This window comes from Parasteatoda tepidariorum, chromosome 7 (assembly GCF_982258835.1).
Source record: "Parasteatoda tepidariorum strain Cologne lab strain chromosome 7, Ptep-v5.0, whole genome shotgun sequence".
Classification (NCBI taxonomy): domain Eukaryota; kingdom Metazoa; phylum Arthropoda; class Arachnida; order Araneae; family Theridiidae; genus Parasteatoda; species Parasteatoda tepidariorum.
Window position 1 is genome coordinate 87,758,936 of NC_141761.1, and position 23,626 is coordinate 87,782,561.

At 28.5% G+C, this 23,626-nt stretch overlaps 1 protein-coding gene across 7 annotated transcripts in view; it reads right to left on the reverse strand.

The window, feature by feature from the left end:
- The window catches only part of LOC107439667 (uncharacterized), a 392,882-nt gene that overhangs the window by 333,335 nt on the left and 35,921 nt on the right, over positions 1-23,626 (reverse strand). For all 7 annotated transcript variants that reach the window (XM_087168223.1, XM_087168215.1, XM_087168217.1 and 4 more), the window contains 4 exons: positions 11,695-11,817; positions 6,039-6,230; positions 3,707-3,815; positions 1,013-1,272 (listed from right to left, as the gene is read on the reverse strand). In XM_087168223.1, the coding sequence (XP_087024349.1) occupies positions 1,013-1,272; positions 3,707-3,815; positions 6,039-6,230; positions 11,695-11,817 (684 nt within the window). The remainder of the gene's footprint in view (positions 1-1,012; positions 1,273-3,706; positions 3,816-6,038; positions 6,231-11,694; positions 11,818-23,626) is intronic.

Sequence of the window (23,626 nt, forward strand, 5' to 3'; positions counted from 1 at the left end):
TACTTATTTGATTTCACACAATTATTTCCCGATACTTGTTTGGGATAAAACTTGAACCTAATTATTTTGGGGCTATATTACCATTACACTTTATCATTTTGTTTTTTTAAATTCTTATTCATTTTAATAAATATCGTAAAACTATTCGCTGCAATAAAATTAAATATTCTCGCCCAAGAGGTTATTTCGTAATAGTTGGGGTAGTCAATAACTAATAATAAATCCAATAACACTGCGATAAGTATTGATGGTTTTTACATTTATCATTAAGTAATATAAAAATTTCTTTTTTAATATTATCATTACCAAATATTCTAGAATCGCGCTGTTTATGCTCATGAAAGAAAAATTACTAGCCAAAACATAAATTTAAAGTTTCCAAGAAAATTGCACTTTTATTTCAAATAACATTTGAATAACATTTACTGTTAACTACAAGTTAGAATTTTAATTACATTACATAATGATTATTCATCTACAGTTAACAAATGATTATTCATTTATAATTAACAAATATATGATTAAAAATAATGATTATTAATCTACAATAAATGATATATAATCTATAAGAAGTTTGTCGCATCCCCAGTTCGATCTTATTCTTATTTATTCTAAATCTATTAGTATGAAATCGCTCCCTTCTTAAAACATAAATATGTCCGATTTAGTTTATTATTTGCATTTATTTGCTTGCATGAAAGATTGTATTCATTAATTAATTATAATGATTTAGAATTTATTAAGTGTATAAGCGATTTGGAATATAGTTTTTTTTCTCCTTTTTCTCCGGAAAGAATACAATTAAAAATGAGTTTTTACATAAATTAAGAACAAAAGTTAAATAATATATTTATAATTATTTGTTGTTGTTTTCATTTTAGCGCAGTCATTACCATTAGTAAAAAATAAAAAATAATGATAGATAAATGAGACTTGTCCTGAATTGCAGTCATTTTTCACTCCAAGGTCAAAGGTCACACAACATTCATCATTGTCTATATATGGTTGTTACCTCTGCCAGCTGAAGTTCCAGTTGACATTTGAGAAGACACTGCTCCAGCTGAATCTTTTTCTGATTCCAGAGAGATTCCAAATGGCGCCATCGATCTTGCAATCTTTCCATGTAATGTTCCACGAAGGATGAGGTCTGACGAGCCGCATGCTGCATGTGCTGAGGTCTTGAATCACCCATACTGTGTGTGGCCACCTCGCATAGCCTTTCCAAAAGGAGCTGGCCTTCGCTCAGCATTCGCATCGAATTGGTTAGAGCAGCTGCAAGAACGATGGAATATTATTTGCTAAATTGTGTTGAGTAAAAACAAAGGAGCAAAACTGAATTTGGTAATGAAAAATTTCAAGATAAAAGTCTGTATAAGTTAAATAAAAATGGTCGAAAGCAGCGATTTCCAAACAGTATCCTTATGGCAGTGGTTCCGAATTCTTTTTAGTTATGGAACTCTAAATGATCGAGCTTCTTTTAGCGGAATCCTGACTATATGTATGTAAAAAAAAAAGTGTTCATAAGCCGCTGTGAATATATTAACTAAAAAAATAATACTAATTATTTTGTAAATATTCATCGCGAAAAATAACAGATTTTAAATTAGAAGTTATTTCTTAGTTTATACATATTCTAAAAATGAAAAAAATTAAACTGAATTACGATTTTCACTGTTATAAATGTCACGAACAGAGAAACATAATTCTTATTTCTTGAAAATTTCGTCATTATATTTTGAATTGAAAAATTTGAGTAGCAATATTTATTTAATTTTTTATTGATTCATATTTTTTTCACAATTAATTCAATAAATTGTTTTTGAAAAAAAAATGTTATTTCAATTTTGCTACTTTTTTTTTTGGTATTTTCATAAATAATTTTAACTAAATAATCGAAATATTTAAAAAAAAAAACTATGGATTATTGAGTGGATATGAATAAAATTATTTCTGGTTTAAAAATGTTCTTGCTCTCGGAACCCCTGTGTTCCTTCTGTGTAACCCTGGTGTTCCGCGGAACACTATTTCGGGTCGCTGTGGCTCCGAGGGTAAAGATTTTTTTTAAAAACATGGTATGATTTTCGAAACCTGTAATTAAATTTACATTCAATTAAAAATCCATTATTTATTCGTAAGTAACGGAAACATGTAATCCATAATATTTCCGTACTTTTCCGTATCGAATAAAATTCAACGATGAATACACAGTTGGAAATTTCGGAGTGTATTGCGCCATAATATCGTAAAAATTTTCTGCAGCCGTGTCTGCTGCAATCATATTATCAAACTCGTTAAACAATATAGCTCCACTCTTTTTTTTTTATTGTTCCACTTATAAATAAACATGATTCAGTTAATTAAAATTACAGCAAAATTTACATTGAATTTCGAATATCGACTTTCGGCCATTTTCCGCGCAAATGGTTCTCCGTTTCAACGAAACAAACGTAAAACAATTAATCGGTCGAAATTCCTTCAGGTATAACTACAAAGAGAATTGAAGAATGCAAAAAAATAATAATAATACAGTTCATAAACAAAAACAAGATACATAATTCATGAACTAGTAGCTAAAAAAGCCTGGTCCATCAGGTTTTATAAACAATCAGTGCATTTATTCGACGCGTTTTGTTTTGCAGATAATCGCAAGCATTTTTTCCATCTGTTCCACTTATCGCCAACTATTCCTTCAGTTCCTTGCCTTCATCTTTTAGTTATGGCTACAAAAACATGAAATCCACAGATTCCATGTGATGAATTATGTGATTCGTGTTTTCTTTTGACGCTGCTCTTACTACTTTACATAAGTCTGCGTTAATAATAGTTGCGGTGTTTACGATATAGTTCTCCATTGTTTTACCTTAATAACAAAAATTGGGAATTTTTTTTTCTATTTATTTTAAGAAATTTGGAGATGTATTTTTCTCATAACTGGACATAAGTCTGATCATCGGTGATCCCCAGAATTATTTTTTTTATCTCCGTGGTTTAAAAGTGTTGATAATGTTTACTAATGTTAACTAATCATGAACTGCATATTTTAAAAAAAATATTAATAATAATTTAAAACAAGTCTTATTGGTTTAAAAGAACCATTCATTTATGTTTAAATAGTCACCGAAGAGCCATTACATTATGACCACCCTGCTAATAACACGTAGGACCACCTTTAGCCCTCAAAACTGCTAGCACCCGCCGTGGCATTGATTCCACAAGGTGTTGATAGGTAGTCTGAGGTATCTGGTACCAAGCGCTCATCAAGTGGTCCTGCAATTCCCTCACATTGCGAGGGGGTAGCGTGGCAGCATGAATTTGGTTTTCCAAGTAGGTCCACAAATGCTCTATTGGATTAAGGTCAGGTGAATTTGGGGGCCAAGACATGACTTGAAAGTCACTGGAATGTTCCTCGAACCAATCCATGACGATTCGACCCTTATGACATGGTGCATTATCCTGCTGGTAAACACCATCCCCCGCAGGAAAAACTGTTGCCATTAATGGGTGAACCTGGTCTGCAACTATGTTCAAGTAGCTTACAGACGTCAGGGATTGTTCTATGAGGATTATGGGTCCTAATGTGCCCCAAGAAAACATTGTTCCTGTGCGAGAAACCATGAAAACCTGGGCGAGCCAATTGTTATAGATGGAGGGTGGTCATAATGTAATGGCTCTTCGATGTAAATGGGCATTAATAAAAAGTGATTACTTTTTCTATCTTCCTTATGGCGATTCAAGCAAGTGATAGCAGATTCTACAGTATTTGGAAGGAATGTTTCTGATACGCTTTGCTTGATCACCTCCAAACTATCAGCAAACTGAAATAAATACATTAGACATGAATACTGATAATTCATAAATATTAAGGCACAATGCACAATTGTCAATAAGATTACAAGCATATTTTTAATATAGCATATATCACACAATACGGCATGTTAAATTAAAAACATTTATAACAAGTTTTAAAGAAAACGGCAAACTCATTAAGATTAATACGAGAAAAGAATTATTGAGTGTATTAAAGACAATCGACGATTTAGAAAACCAATTGAGAAAAAGGAAAGAAAGAGTTTGGCACATATAATTGAGAAACTAAGTTTTCTTCTTATCAAGTTTCAAAATTAGTCAGAAGATTCGTAAGCAGATGGCGCTACTAAAGGAGAAAAAAGGAGAAAAATTTAAAACAATGTTTTCAAAATAATATTCATCTCTAACAACAGTTTGGCGCAGTTACGGGACAAAACTAACAGACACTCGAACTAACTTTTATGGAAATAACATTTTTAGATATTTTTAAGACTAAAAGGGATAAAACATACAAATGTTTCTATATATTTTAGATCACAAATTTTGCAAAAGATTAAAAAAAAAAAAACTTGCCGAATAATCTGTTGCATTTTCTACCTGTGAATTTAATATTTAGTAGCTATCACGCGTAGAAATTTTAATTTCCAAAAAGAATTTAACCTATTTGTTTCTTTTTAAAAATCTTCATTTCAATCACAACCATATTTAAACTGTCACTAGCTCTATACTGAGAAAAATAGTATGGTCAAAGCTATCTGGATAAGGTAAATTTTACCATGTTCTTTACCTGGTTCTGGTCAATTTTTACTGAGGAGTTTTCGTAATTATTTTGATGAAATTAACAATAAAATAATGGCTTATAATATGGGATAAAATCTGGTAATTTTTTCATGGAGCATGGCATAAAAACCATTTATTCGGCTCGATTTACTTTTCACTTTAGTATTTTTTGCTAAATGTGTGGTAATAAGAGCTATACTTTCAAAAATTAGAATTTGCAGTAAACCGTTAGCATATGAACGGAAAAATTATCAAATAATTGGTTTTAATACAGTATATTTATCCTCAGGAGACACCTAAACATTATGGGAATAGAATCCAATTCTCTTTGTCGGGGATGTCATCTATAAGAAGAGACATCACGACGCATACTTTGTGATTGTGATGTCTATTCTGGTCAAAGATTTGAGCATCTAGGGCAGCATTGCGTCAATGCCTGGGAACTGCAAGATGTTCCTGTAAGGTGTTTGCTGAACTTTATTTCAGCTATAGGGCTTTCTTGCTAATCACGACTAGGGTTTGGGTACAATAGACCTCTGCTCGATGTGCCCTGCTCGTCAGAGCTGCCCAACCTCTAAGTCTAAGCCTAATACAGTATATTTTGGTTTTTATTGCGAGAATTGTGGTTTCTTTTTTTTAATCAAAGAAATATCATTTTCATACAGTACTATAATTTTGCCTGAATTGTTTTTCTGGGTAGAGAAAGCATTTTAATGAAGCATAAATAATTGTAATTCCGTTTTAAATTAGAAACATAGAACTGTAATTTAAATATTTTTTTTTTCAGTACAAATTTGATACTTAAAGATTTATTGCACTGAAAACTTTGATTTGAATACTCTCTAAAATAAAAATAAAAAGATTTTAGTACTCTTCTAGGAGAAATCTAATTCTATTTTATTAAAATTTGGTTTTACTATAAATGGAATTTAATTTTGGCATTTTTTCTTAACTTATACTCCAATTGTTATTTTATATTTTTTACTATAAACTGTAAAATTTTGACAATATATTTGTCGTGAATATCCAAAGTGAAATAAAAACAGCACAATAATTTATAGAGATTAAAATTTCGATATAATTCATTCGAAGTTTAGTCAAAAATAAATGTTTTTATGGATGGACATTTTGACGGATGGATGGTACATCACGAACTTAGATGATAAAATTGATAAATTAACAAACTTTTATTTTTAATTCGATGTATTTTAATATCAAGATGCAATAAAATAATGTGAACCATTTATCAAATAAAAAAAAGATTAAATTTAATCAATTCCTCAAATACATAAAGTGGTCCATAATAAATTAATATTGAAAAATATTCTTAAAATAAGATTTGAAAAAATTCTACTATAAACGAACATCTGGTTATTATTTAAAACTGAATAGTATAGAAATTTACACCTCATATATTATTCACAATGTATAACCAATTAGTTGTTGCTTACAATATCAGCTTTCATGAAAAAAGCAACAGCTTGTTCCAAAATTTGTCGTCTTTGCTCAAGCTGGGCATTTAAGTCTTTCCATGCTAGGCCTAAATTTTCAGCCATTGCCGAGTACACCTCTCCCCTGGGCTTTTGGGTGGATATCAAATCGTCTGCTTGTCTTAACAGTTCTTCTACAGGACTTTGTTTTGTCTGAAATATTTACATACCATGAAACAAGATTAAAATTTATCATATAGTTAACAAGACAATCAAGTAAGCATGCTTGTAATTAAATTACAGTTTACTTAAATAAAAGTGTCGAAATGCCAGACTAAATCTATCTGGTATTCGAATAGCACTCGAACTTCTAACTTATAAGTCCAAAACTATTGAAAAAAGTGCTACCTACAAATAGTTAAAATCTCAAAATAAATACCAATATTCCTCTTTTACAGAATAATAAACCATACTTAAACATAACGCAAACATTTTTGTTATTTTCAAAAAGAATTGAATTTATATTAAGAAAGCTTATCTCAAAAATATCCTGCTGAAGTCTGCCACTTACAACTAGCACATGGTAGGTATCATAAATGGATTTAATTTAGCACAGCATAAACTAAGAGATCGCCCTGCTCGCTAGTGAATACGAATCGCGAGTGAGTGCGAATCGAGTGAAAACTTTAAATCGAAGAAATGTGAATTAATATGGAATGTGAAAATTAGTAATTTTAAATTGTCTTTTTGTAGCATTTGATACATGTGATTTATAAGAGTGGACATATTTTTTAAATAAAAATACGTTTTATTGATGCTATCGGGAAAAAAACAATAACTTTATATTGAAAGAATATTTTCTAAGAGTTTATTTTTTCTCCAGCGTGAAAGTTGTTGTTTTTGTTGTTTCTAATGTCACACTAGCAAGCCTGCTTGGTGAAACCGAGCAATTTTAAGGCAGTGTTACTTGTTTTTCAGTGGCGCCATCTATGGCCGTCTTCAGACACACACACGTCAGAGCCTATTTTATAGGGCGGACCCATTCATACATCCATTCATTCATCCACAGATCGTAATTTTGACCTGAATCAGAGAAACCTGACCTGAATGTAGTTTTACTTTCACGCTGAATCAGAGCCTGAAAGTAAAACTACACGCGCCCTCCTATCAGGAAAAATTTGTTCAATCCCAAAACATTGTTGGGGAAACGTTACAGATTTCACATAGGATAAAACAAAATTTTCGTCTTTAAAATTCAAAAAATTAGTATAAAAATTTTGATTTTTATTCTGGGCTCCATCGGGGAAATTCTGGAAAAAATTCTGACAAAGAGGATTTCTAAAATGTTTTAGTTGCGCAGTACGCACTTATTACAAACATTTCAAAAATAAATAAAATTCATACGTGTTATGTAAGGAATTCGAAAATGCGATAAAAATAAACATTTAAGATTCTGAGAAATTTTATTTTATAATTGGCGTTGAGCAGCCGATCTGATTCTGAGTTTCTGACTATCAATGCTCAAATTCGCAGCCTTATAATTATTAAACTAATAAAAAAGACCGTGAATCAAGTATTGGGAAAAATTTTATATACTGGAGGATTTTTCGATGTAACTAACCTTCATTTGCGTTACATGAAGAGAAAAACCCCGGAAACGTCACACGGTTAACCTGACAGCAAGGGGACCCTAACTCTTGATAGGTCTACCACTTAGGATATTTTACGTCAGCACTGTGCTCGGTGCAAGACGGGTGCGAAATTTGTATCGACCAGCCATTGCTGGGATTTGAATCAGGGTTACCTCACTGGAAGGCGAACGCTCTATCCCCTGAGCCACCACGTCTCAACTCCTAAAATCGAATTAATTTGAGATTTATAATAATAATAAAATTTTAAATAGTAATTATAATAGATCAGGATGTACTGGCTCGGTTTTCAAAGGCCCCCAAGGATATCATCAGTGACAGACGGATCATGAGTCCTTTGCAATGAAGAGAACAGTTGGAGATTTCGGAGTTTTCCCTCCCTAGTAACGCAAATCTGAATTAGTTTCACTTTAAATGCTTACTGGAGTTTCCTTGTCTTCCAAGTTGAATTTATAATTGCACAGTCGGATGGAAATTTCTACATGTCTCCCCCTCACTATACTTTTAGAAAACGTTGAACTATAATGTAGGTATCTCGAATCATTATAAGGTATAAATATGTTAAATTGTACCTTGTTTCCACTCAGGTTGAACCATAGTATCATATAATTAGGTTCAAAATTTATGATTACGGGGTTCAACTTATTCAGATTGCAGAAAACATAAATTGTACTATGGTTCAACTCCCTCCAAAATTTCAAACAGTTTACTTTATTGACAAAATATAGTTAAATTAAATTTTAAAAAAAAATCAAACACAAGCAGACTAAATAAATTAATAAAAAAAAAATTCAAAGCTTTCAATGACAAAATAAAATAAATAAAGCAGTTGCATAAAAAAAGATCATAAGTTTAACAACAAAAAAAACGGAATAAAAGGCTTTTTAAAAAAAAGAAAAGTGGGAACGGCGAAACCGTTCTTATCTTGTTCTTTCACCCAATTACTGGAAATAAAAGAATGTGATCTGTCGCCCGCCCACGAGCTTTAACTGCCATTCTTAAGTGTCGAAATATTTAGCCACTGTCTCCATATATTTAATAGATTAAGAGCAGAGATCCTAATTGGTTTAATTGGCTATCCAAGATTATGTGCTTTTAAGACGTACTTATTCCAAATGACTTCCCACGTAATTTAACAAAAGCACAAACGACTTAAATTACACCTCATATAGCCTCGCTTTATCATATTAAGGGAGTAAAACAACATTTAGATTATTGTTTGTTTTTTTAAAACAAACAATAATCTAAATAATATGGAATATTTTTCTTGCATTTATTCCAGAATAATCTCTTCAGTGTAGAACAATAATATCAGTAACTTCAACTGTAATACGGATTCAATACGGAAAATCAGCTGGATTTGTAAGGTGTTAAACTATCTTTCAGTTCAAGTTAAAATACAATAATATGGCCCAATTTAGCACCATAATAAGGTTGCAGGAAATTATACTATGATTCAATTTGTTCCAAAATTTCTAGCTATGTGGTTAGGATTATGCACTGAGAATCAGAATGTGGTAAAGTTTACCGTGTTTCTGGTTCTATGGGAACACCCAAAAATCTCGGTATTTTTTATCGAAGCGTATTTGTAATGATTTTGGTAACATTAATAATAAAATATGGCTTTATAACATATGACGAAATTTGGTAAATATGGTGTAATGGAACCAAAATATTTACGATATTTAAACCATTCATTTTGGTAACTTACCCGTTCATATGGTAACGGTTAACTGGAAATTCTTTTCTTTCTTTTTAAATTATTGTTCTTATTACCACACATTTAGTAAAAAACACAAAACTAAAAAGTAAATTAAACCGTGTAAATTATTTTTACGCCATGCTCTAAAGTATTATGATAAAATTATCAAATTTTATCACATATTATAAAGCCATATTTTATAGTTAATTTTACCAAAATCATTACCAAAGCGCTTCGAAAAAATTATCAAGCTTTATGGTTTTCCCATACAACCAGAAACAGGGTAAATTTTACCATGTTTTGGTATTTGTGACCATACTTTTTTGTCAGTGTAAGAAAGGTTTGTTTTGAATTCGTGGGAGCGGGCCTTTTGAGTAATAGGTCTACTTGGTTGTTCAGATTGATTGAAGTCAGTGGATTTGAATAAGTGATGTTAACGAAATAATAAAAAGAAATGTTGATTAGAGTAATATCCCTTGATTTCATTTTGATACTATTCTAAATAAATCATTCGTACGATATTATTCAAATCGGTTTATTTGCACTAAATGGCTTATTCATTTAACTCGAATCACTTTGCTTTTATTTAATTAGTAACAAAAATTATTGTAATTATTGAGAATCTCTCGTAAACTTCAATTTCGATTACTTCTTCGAGAATATATTTCATTAATCTCAAAAGAAAACGCTTCAAGTAACAGTATTTTCATACACATACTTGTAAATGTCATTATTTATAAAAATTCTTTTGTTAAGATAATTAATTTTTAAAATATTCAATGTTGACGTCATTACTGAAATAGTTTTTATTGTACATGTGCACTGCTTATTGATAAAAGCCACGTTAAATAGTTTACATCTACGCCGAGCTTTGTAAAGCAGTTAACTTCAACAGTTAATTTTACTTTAACGACAACAAGTTTCAGTACCTTTAATCAATTTATTTTTCTTCTCATTTTAATCATCTTGAATGTAATTATTAATATTAATTATTAACTTTTGTTGTTATTGAATTTAAATTATCAAATATCTGTTTTCACACAGTTTGAAATTTTGCAATGCGCGTTATAATAATATTCCAAATTTACTGCAAACTTAATATGGTGCTATGTATGGTGCATATAAACCGAAACTTCGTTCAAATTAATATTAAGGTTACAGTAATAATAAGGTTACAGTAAGGCTACATAAAACAGCACAAACTAATTGAAGGTCACAGCTAATTTGTGCTGCTGTATGGTTCAAAATACACTGGTGTACAAAATTAAGAGATGGAAAGCATTTTCACACATTCATTCGCACATGCAAGATACCCGCACACCGCTCCATGTGTTTGACAATGGTTCCGTGAATGCCCAGAGGTACACACAGGAAGTCCTAGAGCCCTATGTGCGTCTTTTCAGGGGCGCTGTTGGCCCCGAGTTCATTTTTATGGACGACAATGTGCGACCACATAGGGCTCTCATGGTTGGTGAGTATCTGGAAAGCGAGGATATTCAACGAATGGATTGGCCAGCCAAATCCCTGACCTGAATCCAATTGAACATGCTTGGGATACTCTTGGGAGAGCTATTGCGATGCGCCAATCTCCCCCCAGAACCATTCTAGAGTTAAAATTTGCTCTGAACAAAGAATGGGAGGGTCTTTCACAAGTCCTCCTTAACTCCCTTATTAACAGCATGCATACTAGTTGTGCATGCTGTCTGTCTGGCAGGGGTGACCATACACTATACTAGAGGCAACACACACTGTACAAGCCTCACTTTTATTGTCATCTTTTATCGTTAAGTTCAGACTACATTGGATTTATTGGTAATAGGTCTTGCCAGTGAATGGCACTTTCATTTTTGTTTTGCATACTTTATTATCATGGAATAAGCTATATCCATACCAAAATTCATTTATTTATATTCAGTATTTTTTGAGATATTTGGGAAAATGTCTTCCATCTCTTAATTTTGTCCACCAGTGTACCTAAATTATATTTGTAATCTTTTTTTAAGAGAGAGAGAGAGTGAGAGAGAATAAACTATAGCATTCATTATTTTATATAAGAAAGTTCGGCATATGATATATAATAATTTTTTGAATAAATCCGTTGAATAATTTTTTTCTATGAGTGTAGACGTGACTCAAATGGGAATTTTTTTGCGCAAAATTCAAAAAGTTTTAAATCTTATAACAAACTTTATCTGATTGAGAAAAAGCAATTTGTAAATTGAAAATCATAATTACAACTAGATAGTTCATTCCTCGATATTTAAAAAAATATTTAGCAACTTATCTTATTCACCTTCATCAATGATAATGCATTCATAAAGCTTACCTGCAATTTTTCTAGGACTTTTTCGTGCTGATGATATAAATCTGAAGCTTCTTGTAAATTTGTTCCTATATCTGTCATAGCTGGATACATTTCTTGAATTTTTAACTGAATCCATTCTTTGCTCTGTAAATAAATAAAAAGTAAATAACAATTGTCAGACACAAAATCTGAGAGTAGACAATAAATATTAAAATGAAAATTGAGACAAAAAAAAAAAGAAATAATTAATTTTGAAAAATGGATATTTAAAAAAGGAGAGTTTCATTCCAAAAACTGAAAAATTTATGCTTCAAAAAAATGGAGAATAAACGCACACAATCATTAGATAGAAAAAAAACTGTTTTTAATTACCCTAAAATAATTTTCTTACCCATTGAAAATTTCTTGAAATAAACAATAAATTGAATTATTAAGCATGTTAAAATTTTTAAAATACATACATTAAAATATTATAATAACATTTTTGATTTGTAATAAGTTAAATTGAAACTTAGTCACTTAAGCAAAATTAGAGTTTTAATTTTATAATTAACATTTACTGATCTGTGCTAAGACAGACCAACTTCGGAAATTGTGCACTTTATTTTTAAACGATGAAACCTAAATAAAATGACGCAACCGTTGCTTGTTGAAGTAGAATAACAGAGTAAGTTATAGAGTTGGTTGGCTGGTTGGTTGGTGTCGTGTCCATGGGGAGAACTATAGATATCCATGAGAGTTATGGAGTTACTTATTTAAATAAAATCGATACCATTTTATAATGTATTAATAAATTACCTTTACACTTTATTAGGGTAATAGCAAATATAATCGATATTGTGGTTTGATGCAATCTTACAAAAAAACAATAATTCAAAAGTTGATATCTAATTATGTGTTGTAAATTTAACTGATATTATGGTGAAAATATAGTTTTAATGAGCAAGTTTGGTTTTAATAATATCGAAACATTTTTTTAAATTTGTGGCAAATTTAATCAATATTATGATAATAATACTACATTTCTTAGCTCAAAAAATGACAAACAGAGGAAATTTACACAACTATTTTAGAAATATGCTTCGATGTTAATTGATATAATGGTAATTAATATTACGTAAAAGAAGAGAATGTTTCAAGTTTTCATTTTCAATTTAAACACAAAATTCATGTATGTTTATGATATTCACATAAATGAAATTTTTAATGTAATAATATTTTATTCAAAACACTTCACATGTTGTCTCACGTCACATTTAAGCAGTTCACATGTTTCTTTTCTTTAATTTTATTTTTTTTCCTAAAATTTTACAATTTTTAAATATATTTTTCCTTAATATATTGATGTATAAAAATACATATCGACTTCGAATGCATACGAAATAAATATTTTGTTTTAATTATTTTGAATCATTATGACTACTGTTACTAAGTTTTACAAATATTACTTGAGTTTAAGCAATCTATAAACATTATACATACAATCGTCTATAAACATTATAAATATTTTAATTTATCAGTATTTTAAAATTACAACTTGGGGGATTTCAGTTGATACTCTACCAAATTTCATAAATAAAAATAACTAAAAAAATATAATTAGACATTTATTTTTTATTTACAATAAAAGCATTTAAAAATGTAAATGTTTCGATGATTTTAACACTTGTCATTTTAGAACACTTTAATAGAATTTTGGATAATAAATACCATGTGTCAAATCCATAATCCGTTAAAACATCTAAACTCCCAATCGCAATTCATATTATACCTTTTGCATTATTTTAAGGTTCAACCATTACAAGATAGTTAATGCTTGAATAAAAATCAAGGTGCTATGATTATTTTAATCTTGCATTTTTGTACTTTGCTTTAAATAATTCTGCTTCCTTAGGTTTTACATTTTAATTTCTATAAACTATGAAATACTAAAGGAATTTATTGAAGTTAAAAACATAAATTCCATCCGTAAATCGAAGTATAAATTCTGTTTCCTTAGGTTTTATATTTTAGTTTTTTTAATAAAATACAAAAGGAATTTATTGTAGTTTAAAGTACAAATTGCCTTTCTAAATTGAAGAGCAAATTTTGTCTCCTTAATTTTCATATTTTAATTTCTAAGGAAAATTTCTGAGAAAAATTCTATAATTCATAAATTTTGTTTCTTTAAGCTTTATATTTTAATTTCTATAAACTGTAAAATACAAAAAGAATTTACTGAAGTTCAAAGTATTAATTTCTGTGGTAAGTTAAACCATAACTTCTGTTCCCTTATATTTTTATTTTAATTTCTACTAAATTAAAATAAAAAAGTAATAAAGGAATTTATTGAAGTTCGAAGCATTAATTTCCTTCGTAAATTGAAGCGTAAATTCTGTTTCATGAGGTTTTATATTTTAATTTTTATAAACTATAGAATACAAAATAAACAAAAAATAATATTGAAGTATAAACTTCCTTCGTAAATAAAGCATAAATTCTTTTCATAGGTTTTACGACTTAATTTTTTTAAGCTATGAAATCCAAAATAAACAAAACAAAATAGTGAAGATTAAAGTGTAAACTTCCTTAGTAAATAAAGCACTTCTTTCCGTAGGTTTTAGATTTTAATTTTTATTAACTATGAAATACAAAATAAACAACAAAAAAATATTGAAAATCAACGAATAAACTTCCTTAGTAAATAAAGCACAAATTTCTTTCCGTAGGTTTTATATTTTAATTTTTATTATCTATGAAAAACAAAATAAACAACAACAAAATATTGAAGATCAAAGTATATATTTCCTTAGTAAATAAAGCACTTCTTTCCGTAGGTTTTAAATTTTAATTTTTATTAACCATGAAATACAAAATAAACAAAAATAAAAATTATTGAAGATCAAAGTATAAGCTTCCTTAGTAAATAAAGCTCAAATTTTTTTTCCGTAACTTTTATATTTTAAATTTTTTAAATTATAAAATACAAAAGGAATTGATTGAAGTTCAAAGTACGAATTTCCATTGTAAATTGAAGCGAAAATTCTGTTTCCTTAGGTTTTATATTTTAATTTCCATAAACTACGAAATATAAAGAGGATTTTCTGAAGTTTGAAGTATAAATTTCCTTCAAAAAATTTAAGTATAAATTCTGTTTCCTTAGGTTTTATATTTTAATTCGAATCCATAATAAACAATAAAAATTAATTTATTGAAGTTCAAATCAACACATGTTGCAGGGGCAATGTACCCAGAACGAAGCGTACTTCCTTATTGGAAACAATCCATAGAACAAAAAAAAAAGAAGCCAAATTATAACAATAACAGTCATCACTGGGCATATTTCAATTAGGCAGGAACAAAAGGCAGCCCTTTACGAAGCAGTTCGCAATCATGTTCAAAAACAGAGCCAGCTCTTTGAGTTTGGCGACAGATGCTTAAGATGCGGCTCAAGTCTGAAAGAAGAAAAGATGAAGTGATATTTATAGCTTGAAGATGTGAAGAGACTTTCATGTAGATGTACTGACAGACGAAGAAAAAAAAATGTGGGGGTTGCTAATATGCTAGGTAGGCAAGATAAATATCCCTCTACAGTTGTTGCAATAGGGGGTTATAAATAGGATGTTTCGGTGAAAGCTGCATGGAGAGTTCAGTTAGTTCAGAATGACAAGCCTTTGCGCCATTAATGCCTTAACATTTTGATTTGGAAAATATTTAAGGGTATATCCATACAGAAGGAAAAAAATAATTTTTACTTAAAAAATGCTTAAATATTGAATTTAAATATTGAAATAATATTAAAAATATTGAAATATATAATGAAAAACATTAAAATATTGACAATCATTGAAAAAAAATTATGTTTTTATCTAAACCAGAATGCGAGATAAGATTTAGTTTTATTTCTTTCCTATATTGAACTTCAAGTGAGGTTAAAACAATCGATCTTAAAACCTATTAAAAAAAACTGTATAAAAGTTGTAACATATATGTATTTTTAAGTTTTACACAGGAATTTACAAAAAATATTTTTCTTATGTGCTTTTTTAAAAAAAAAAAATTTTTTTTAAATTTAAAAAAAAGGATAATAAAAAGGAATAAAATTCTATTTTGACTTTAGATAGCTGTAAGATTTATCAAACACTAAGAACAAAAAATACTGCAAACAAATTAAAATAAAGGTATTATTTATAGTAAGTAAAAAAAAATTAAATATGGAAGACATTTTCAGTTGTATAGGAAAAAGAAGCTCAACCTTTTAATTTATTTTTTTTTAATTTAAATATTTTTTAAATGTTTAATTGAAGATCTGGGACAATTTTTGAATAATTATTGCATGTAAAGACAGATGTAAAATTCAAAACATTGCTTGTCAAATAGCGTAAATTATCACGAAAACTTGATAAGTAAATCTTTAAAAAATTTAAAAAGATATTAAGTACAAATTATTTTCAAAAACAAATTTTCAATTTCCAATAACAAAGATTATGGCATATAATTTTACGCAAAATTACAAGAACATAGAAATTTTCCTGGTCTATGAAAAAAAGCTATCCCAAATTTCACTAACCCTTTGCCTATACTATTTGTGAAATAAAGTAACATTATAACGTTAGATTGATGAAAAACTATTGTCAGGATATGCTACTATTATTATTAACTATTATTATCATTATTATTTAACAAGCTCTGTTAGTACTTAATTATTAAATATTTTAATGGCAGGATATGCTAAGTTATATCGCTCAAACAGTGATTCTAGGTTTAAGAGGGTTAAGCACAACCTAACATGTTAAATTTACTAAATCTAGTGTCCCGTTTCAAATTAATGGGTACCAGCTTATCCAGAAAGTAAAGGCGGCCTGTCCGCAGTGCTGACAACATTGCCACAACCATACCGTTGGTTAAGAAATTGTGGAATCTTGACCTCCATGACACCTCAGACTTACAACGGGCTGTCATGGGAATTTTTTACTTTTTTGTAATGTAGATATTTAGTGTAGCTTTCGTTATAAAGTTTTCAATCAAGAGTATTTAAATTTTTAACAGCAAGCAATAAGTACTGATGATTCTACTGAAATAAACTTTAAAAAATAGCAAGTAGTTAAATTTAAAAATCAAATTAAAATGTTCTAAAAACTAAATCTAATTCCTAAAAACGCACACAAAAAGAAGAAAAAAATTAGAGATGTAATATTCAACAAATGTTTAGCATAAGTTAAGACGAATGAACTTACAAGCCTAACTCATTTCAAATAGATAAACCTATCCGACACAATAGAAGTTAACCTTGGCCTTAAATCAACCATATCCAAATACCCTTAGTACCTAAAAGGTTGCTGACATCTGCACTCCAAATTCTTTACCACGCAATGTTTAACAGTAGTTAAGTAACATACACTGCAAAGGAAACGTAAGAAACTTTTATATATTGTCTTTTCAGGCTGAAATTGAATCCATATGTATTCGATATTATTTTTTAAAAAAAACTTAATTCGACTGGAGCAATATAGAGCAAAATGGGGAAATTAATTTTTTTCTCAGATGGCCGGTTTTGTTCGTGAAATTTATTTGAAATTTATTAAAATGGAATAAAACTGCGTATACCTAGTTGAAAAGCTCAAAATGAAACAATGATGTGTTTATGTTAAATAATGATTTTTAGGGCTGCAGTTCTGTTTGAGTTGATTTTATATTTCTGTTGAATATAATCAACAAATAATCGAAATTACTATTCAAAATGTAAGAATCAAATATATTATGCTTTTCCAAAATATGAAAACATATTTCTTTTATATTTTAATTTCATGATAAACTATAGTAGTTCACCATAAGAAGACTACTGAAGTTAAAATTATAAGTCTAGTTATTTTTATGAATAGCGGTGAGGTAGAAACGCGTTTTTCAAAAGCTTTAACATTCCAGGAAAAAATGCTTTAATAAATACTACTACTAATAATAATGATAACAATAAAAATAATGATTAAAATCAGGGTTCTACAGAAATTTAAAATTTTTATAGACCCCTGAGAAAGTAGCTTGAAAATTTTAAAAAGAAGGTTACTTTTTACTAAATTGGACGCTATGTACGATATTTTAGGATAACCGGTATTTGTCAGCCCCTGATAATAATAATAATAAACTTGAATAATTTTTAATTCTCTGTGATTTCTGAGCTTTTTTCAAATACTCCTTAAAATGTGTTAATAAAAAAATTTGGGAACATAAAAAGAAATTATGTAACGTTATTTACTACTTATTTAATATTAAAATTAATTACTTCTTAATATTAATAGAAAAAACACAAACAAGACGACGAATTACGATTTTGCAGAGAAAAGTATAGCAAAGTATCATTGTGTTTTAATTTAAACGTGTTTTTTTTTCTTATATTCTTAAGAGAACAATTTTGTATCATTCAACAACTGTTCTACTTTTTTGGCAGTAATGCCGTTTGAAGAGCAGGTGTTTTTAAATGCTTCATAATTGAGTCGTGACAATCCATGCTACATTTTAAGCAGCGTTCAGACATTCGCCGAATCAAGGCTAAAAACAAACACCTGTTCTAATATAGATAAAAAACAAACTATATTGATTTGCAATAATATCGAATTAATTTGACGATCATAATTTTTGATCAAAATAAAGAGTTTTTTTTTCTTTATACTTTGATAAAAATAAAAGCATTTTTAGCTAAAATGGAAAGCTATGTCTGTATCCTTTTAGCGACAAGGAGTAACAAATTCTGGTAAACTTACCAAGTGGTATAATAGTGACATTTCAGGTTCATAAAAGCATAACTCTGTTTAGTAAAACCAAAATTTACTGTAATTTAGTCATTCATTTGGTAATTTTTCTGTTCATATGGTCATCAATTGTGGTATGCAAATTTATCGTTCTCATTATCCCACATTTAGTAAAAAAAAAAAAAAAAACTGAGAAATAAATTAAACCGAATAAAAGGTTTAATTAAACTATTCATTTGATAATTTTTTCGTTCATGTATGCTGACTATTTACCAAAAATTTTTAATCTCAAAATTACAGTTCTTCACATCTAATAAAAAATACAAAACTGAAGATTACCGAATAAATGGTTTTTCTGTCATACTGCAAGATCATCATAAAATCACCAATTTTTTTATCACATTTACCAAATTTTATCGTATACTACGAAACTATATTTAATCGCTAATTTTCCCAACATCATTACCAAAGCTCTTCGGTAAAAAATTACCGAGCGTTTTGGTGTTTAAATAGAGTAAGAAACACGGTAAATAAATCCCTATTCTGGTCTTTTTCACCATACATTTTTCCTCAGTACCACGCAAATATTTTTAATAAATTTTAAAATTATTTATAGACCATATTTAAATTTACTTTAGAAAGGAGCACTTAAAATCATTTAAAATTAACATACTTATTTATGAGTTTTCATGTATGCTTTTTAGTTCTCATTCGACTCTTTAGAAAGTTTCACGTTACACTCTCATTTTATTCATCTCGTTTTCATTAGATTCTCTAGAAAGTTTCAACATCCTTTTTCGAAAACTTTTTAGACTCTCATTTCATTTATCTCGTTTTCATTAGACTCTCATTTTATTCTTCTTGTTTTCATTTGACTCTCTAGAAAGTTTCAAATTAGATTCTCATTTCATTCATCTGGTTTTCATTAAACTCTTTAGAAAGTTTCAAATTAGACTCTCATTTCATTTATCTCGTTTTCATTAGACTCTCATTTTATTCATCTCGTTTTCATTAGACTCTCATTTTATTCATCTCATGTTCATTTGACTCTCTAGAAAGTTTCAAATTAGACTCTCATTTCATTTATCGCGTTTTCATTAGACTCTCATTTTATTCATCTCGTTTTCATTTCACTCTCTAGAAAGTTTCAAATTAGACTCTCATTTCATTCATCTCGTTTTCATTAAACTCTCTGGAAAGTTTTAAATTAGGCTCATTTCATTCATCTCGTTTTCATTAGACTCTCTAGAAACCCATATAGCAAACGGATTAGGGTTTAAAAAAATCAGTACTTGATCATTTGTAGCAAAAACGAATTAAAAAAAACACATATCAAAACAAAACAACAACAAAAAACGTTATGAAGAAAATTTTTTAAAATAAGCGTTTTTTCTTAAATACTTCTGTGACTATTGCCATTCTCTTCTCCTGGATTTATCTTTTTAGATTTTACCTGACAGCAAACAACGTAGTAAAGAAAAAGAAAATCATGATGCTGAGCATATTTTTTCTTTCATTCATTTTTAGATTACATATAATTTACTGAACATACTGATCCAGGAAATATAACCTCCTATAAAAAATATATGTTGGAATTTTCTAGTAAAATGCGTTAATCTAAGCAAAATGTGTTATATCGTCATCGTTTCTGCACGATGGAAGAAAAAATTTTTAAAAATCGGAAAATTTAAAACCAAAGGGTTTTGGTAAAATTACCGTACTGCATGGTAATGACATTTCTAAAAGTAAAACTAAGCATGATTTTGATTAATAAAATCAACGCATGCGGTATTTAAACAATTTATTTGGTACTTTTTACGCTCACATGGTAACGATTTTCCGAAAATTCTAAATTTTATGACAAATTACAAAAATAATATTTTATTGTTAATTTTACCAAACTATTACCAAAGAGCCTCGATAAAAATTACCGAGTTTTTTTAGTGCCCCCATTAAGCCAGAAACAAGGTAAATTTTATCGTTTTATGGTAGTTTTGACCATACCTTTTTTTTACTCATTGTATGACTTTCAGCGTATACGTTTAAGAAAAATGTTATCGAAATGTGACGAATGATATCGAAAATAAAATCAAAAAATAATAGTTTGAAAACTTCACGGTGGTTTTTAATCTCACACACCTCCCACCTTTAATATGTATGATTATCTCTGAAACAACAAAGTTAAAAAAACTGTTTTTTTTTAAAAATAATTACAGCAATATTAATATTATATTAAAGCTATATCAAGATGCTAACACAGGTCAATGAACATTTCTGACAGATCACGCACTCAAAAAAATATATTTACGTCGTTGTAAATTGTATTTTATTAATTAAAAAAAATTTAAATCATTGTTGTTTTCAAAAAAGGATGTTGAAATGAAAATTCATTGAAACTTTATTTAAATGGTATTTCAAAATAAGACAAAGTCACGAAGCAAAAAAACATTTCAAGGTCTATTGTTATCTTACCATTGTATATATATACGAAGTCTTATGGAAATTATTGAGCTGAAAACAATACGGTGAGTAAGTTCATAAAATTTATGTTCATTCATTGAAAAAAATATAGTTTACATTTGAATGCAATGTTTCACAATTTTAAAAATCTAAAAAAAAGGATATGTCTTGTTAAACAATACAAAACTTCGCTTTCATCTCGAATAATTTAAATAACTTATGCGCAAGTTTTTTTTTAAAAAAAAAACAATTTATTCAGTCTTTAACTTTCCGATATCAAGCTAGGAAAACTTACAGGTTCGAAATATATTTGATTTCTTATCTTTAGAACTAAGTTTCTTAAGAATTAAATTAAACATTGTCAATTAAATGAAAAAAATTTAAAACAATACGTCAAATAAAATATTTTATATAGAATGTAGTAACTTGCGTACTGTTTACATGAGTTCATAATATATTTGATATAAAGGGTAAAAATGAGTTACAGCCAGAATTAACATTGATTTAAGAATTGGATTTTCATTTACTAGATTTTCATTCACAAGTTTCACAAAGATATAGAGAAAAGATACTGAGAAAAAAAAAGCATGGTTGAAACTATCAGAATATGGTAAAATTTACTGTGTATCTAGATCTATGAAAATATCAAACAGCTCGGCTCGTTTTTCTAAAGCGCTTTGATAATGAATTTGTTAAAACTGATAATAAATAGTTTTGTAATGTGTGATAAAATTTGGTGAATGTTAAATTTGGTAATTTTATCATGAGACCTGGAGTATGGCATAAAAACCTATTATTCTGTTGATATTATGGCAAAATTTACCATAATTTTATGGAAAAATTGATATTATGGTAAAATTTACCGTGGTTCTGGCTCTATCGGATAACAGAAAAACTCGGTATTTTTTACTGAAGAGCTTTGGTAATGATTTCGATAAAATTCACACTAAAACAGGGTCTTATAATGTGTGACGAATTACGCTAAATTTGGTAATTTTACTATGATACTTTAGAGCATGGCATAAAAATCATATAGAATTAAATTTTCTTTTTGCTGTGAGATTTTTTTCTAAATGTGTGGCAATATACTACAATTTTAAAAGATTACAATTTTAAAAAACCAAAATTTTCGGTAACCCGTTACCGTAAGAACGGAAAAATTACCAAATGAATGGTTTAAATAATTATATTTTAAATTTTAATACCAGAATAATGTTGTTTTTTTTTAATAGAAATGTCATTAAAATACAGTACGGTAATTTTACCAGAATATTTTCCTCCGTTCAAAATAAAGTTAGAGCAAATTTGAACGATGTAACGTCATGCTGCAAAACTTCCAACAGTGCGCAAAGTATTTCCCCTCTTAAACTTTTACTTTTAAAAAATCTAATTTAAAACAAAATTTCGTAGTAGAACACGATCCCAAACACTTCAACTTATATTCTGATATTAAGCAAACCTGTTGCGACTTTACAAGGTGTGCTCTCGTGATGATAAAGGTGAATAATAGGTCACGCAGAAAGCTTTCAGTACTACTTCATACATAATTCAGAGGATAATAAATTTCCAAGAAAAACTAATTCACTCAATAAATATAGTACCTAACAAATAGCTCTTTTTTTCTAGAAAATATATAAGAAACAGGTGTAACAATAAACAAGTACTTATTCACTTGGCAATTAATGGTGTATTGTTATAGTGCGATTTCACATGTAATTTTGACCTCGCAATTGATTTACATGCAGTGAAAGTAGATGAATTGCGGATTTTTTTTCGCAACACTTCACACGATTATTTGAAATCCAAAATGTTTCACTTTTGCGCCGTGTATACGTCAGATGAATTTAGTTCATAAATCTAAAACTAAATATTATTCATAAGACATATTGCTTTTAAAACTGTTTCTAATTTTCTTTTTTTGTATTTTGTTTTTTAAATTTGAAGCAATAAATGTTTATTGTTAGAAATACGAATGAAAAAAGTAACTTTACCAGCAACATAAAACAATCATGCTTAATGACATTTATGTGAGTATTTAAATTACTTATAGCTGTAGTTAAGAAAATAAAAATAATTAATAAAATTAATATTTATTTATTGCCTTACTGAGAAATAAATTTTAGTAAAATTACCTGTTAAGACATTTCTAGTAAAAAAAAAACCATACTAGCGGTAATAAAACCAAAATATACGGTATTTAAACAATTCATAAAGAAACGATTTTAGTTCATATGGTAACAGTGCTCCGGAAATTGTAATTTTCAAAATTACAGTTCTAATTATCACACATTTAGTTAAAATACAAAACGGAAAAATAAATATAACCGAATAAATGATATCATGATGAAATTACCAAATTTTACGCATACATAATTTTACCAATGCATTTCGGTAAAAAAATTACCTTATTTTTGGTGTTCCCATAAAGCCTGAAGCACGGTAAATTTTACCATATTCTGTTAACTTTGATAATACTTTTTTTCTTATTGTGTATTAAAAAGAATCGAATTTTTTATTCAGCTGTACTAGTATTGAGAATAATTTATTATCTGATTTTTACCTTCATATTACAAAAATGCATCTTATTTTCAGTCTTTTAAGAAAGGGAATTTTTACCACTATTTGATCAAGCTTCACTTTAATCGTCAGGATACCCTTGTTTTTTCTGTTGAGTTTGAAATCACAAAGAAGCTGAGTTAAAAACTTAAATTTAAACTTGAATTAACTTAAAGAGCCGCATACCCAATATAAGGATAGTTTGTTGAATG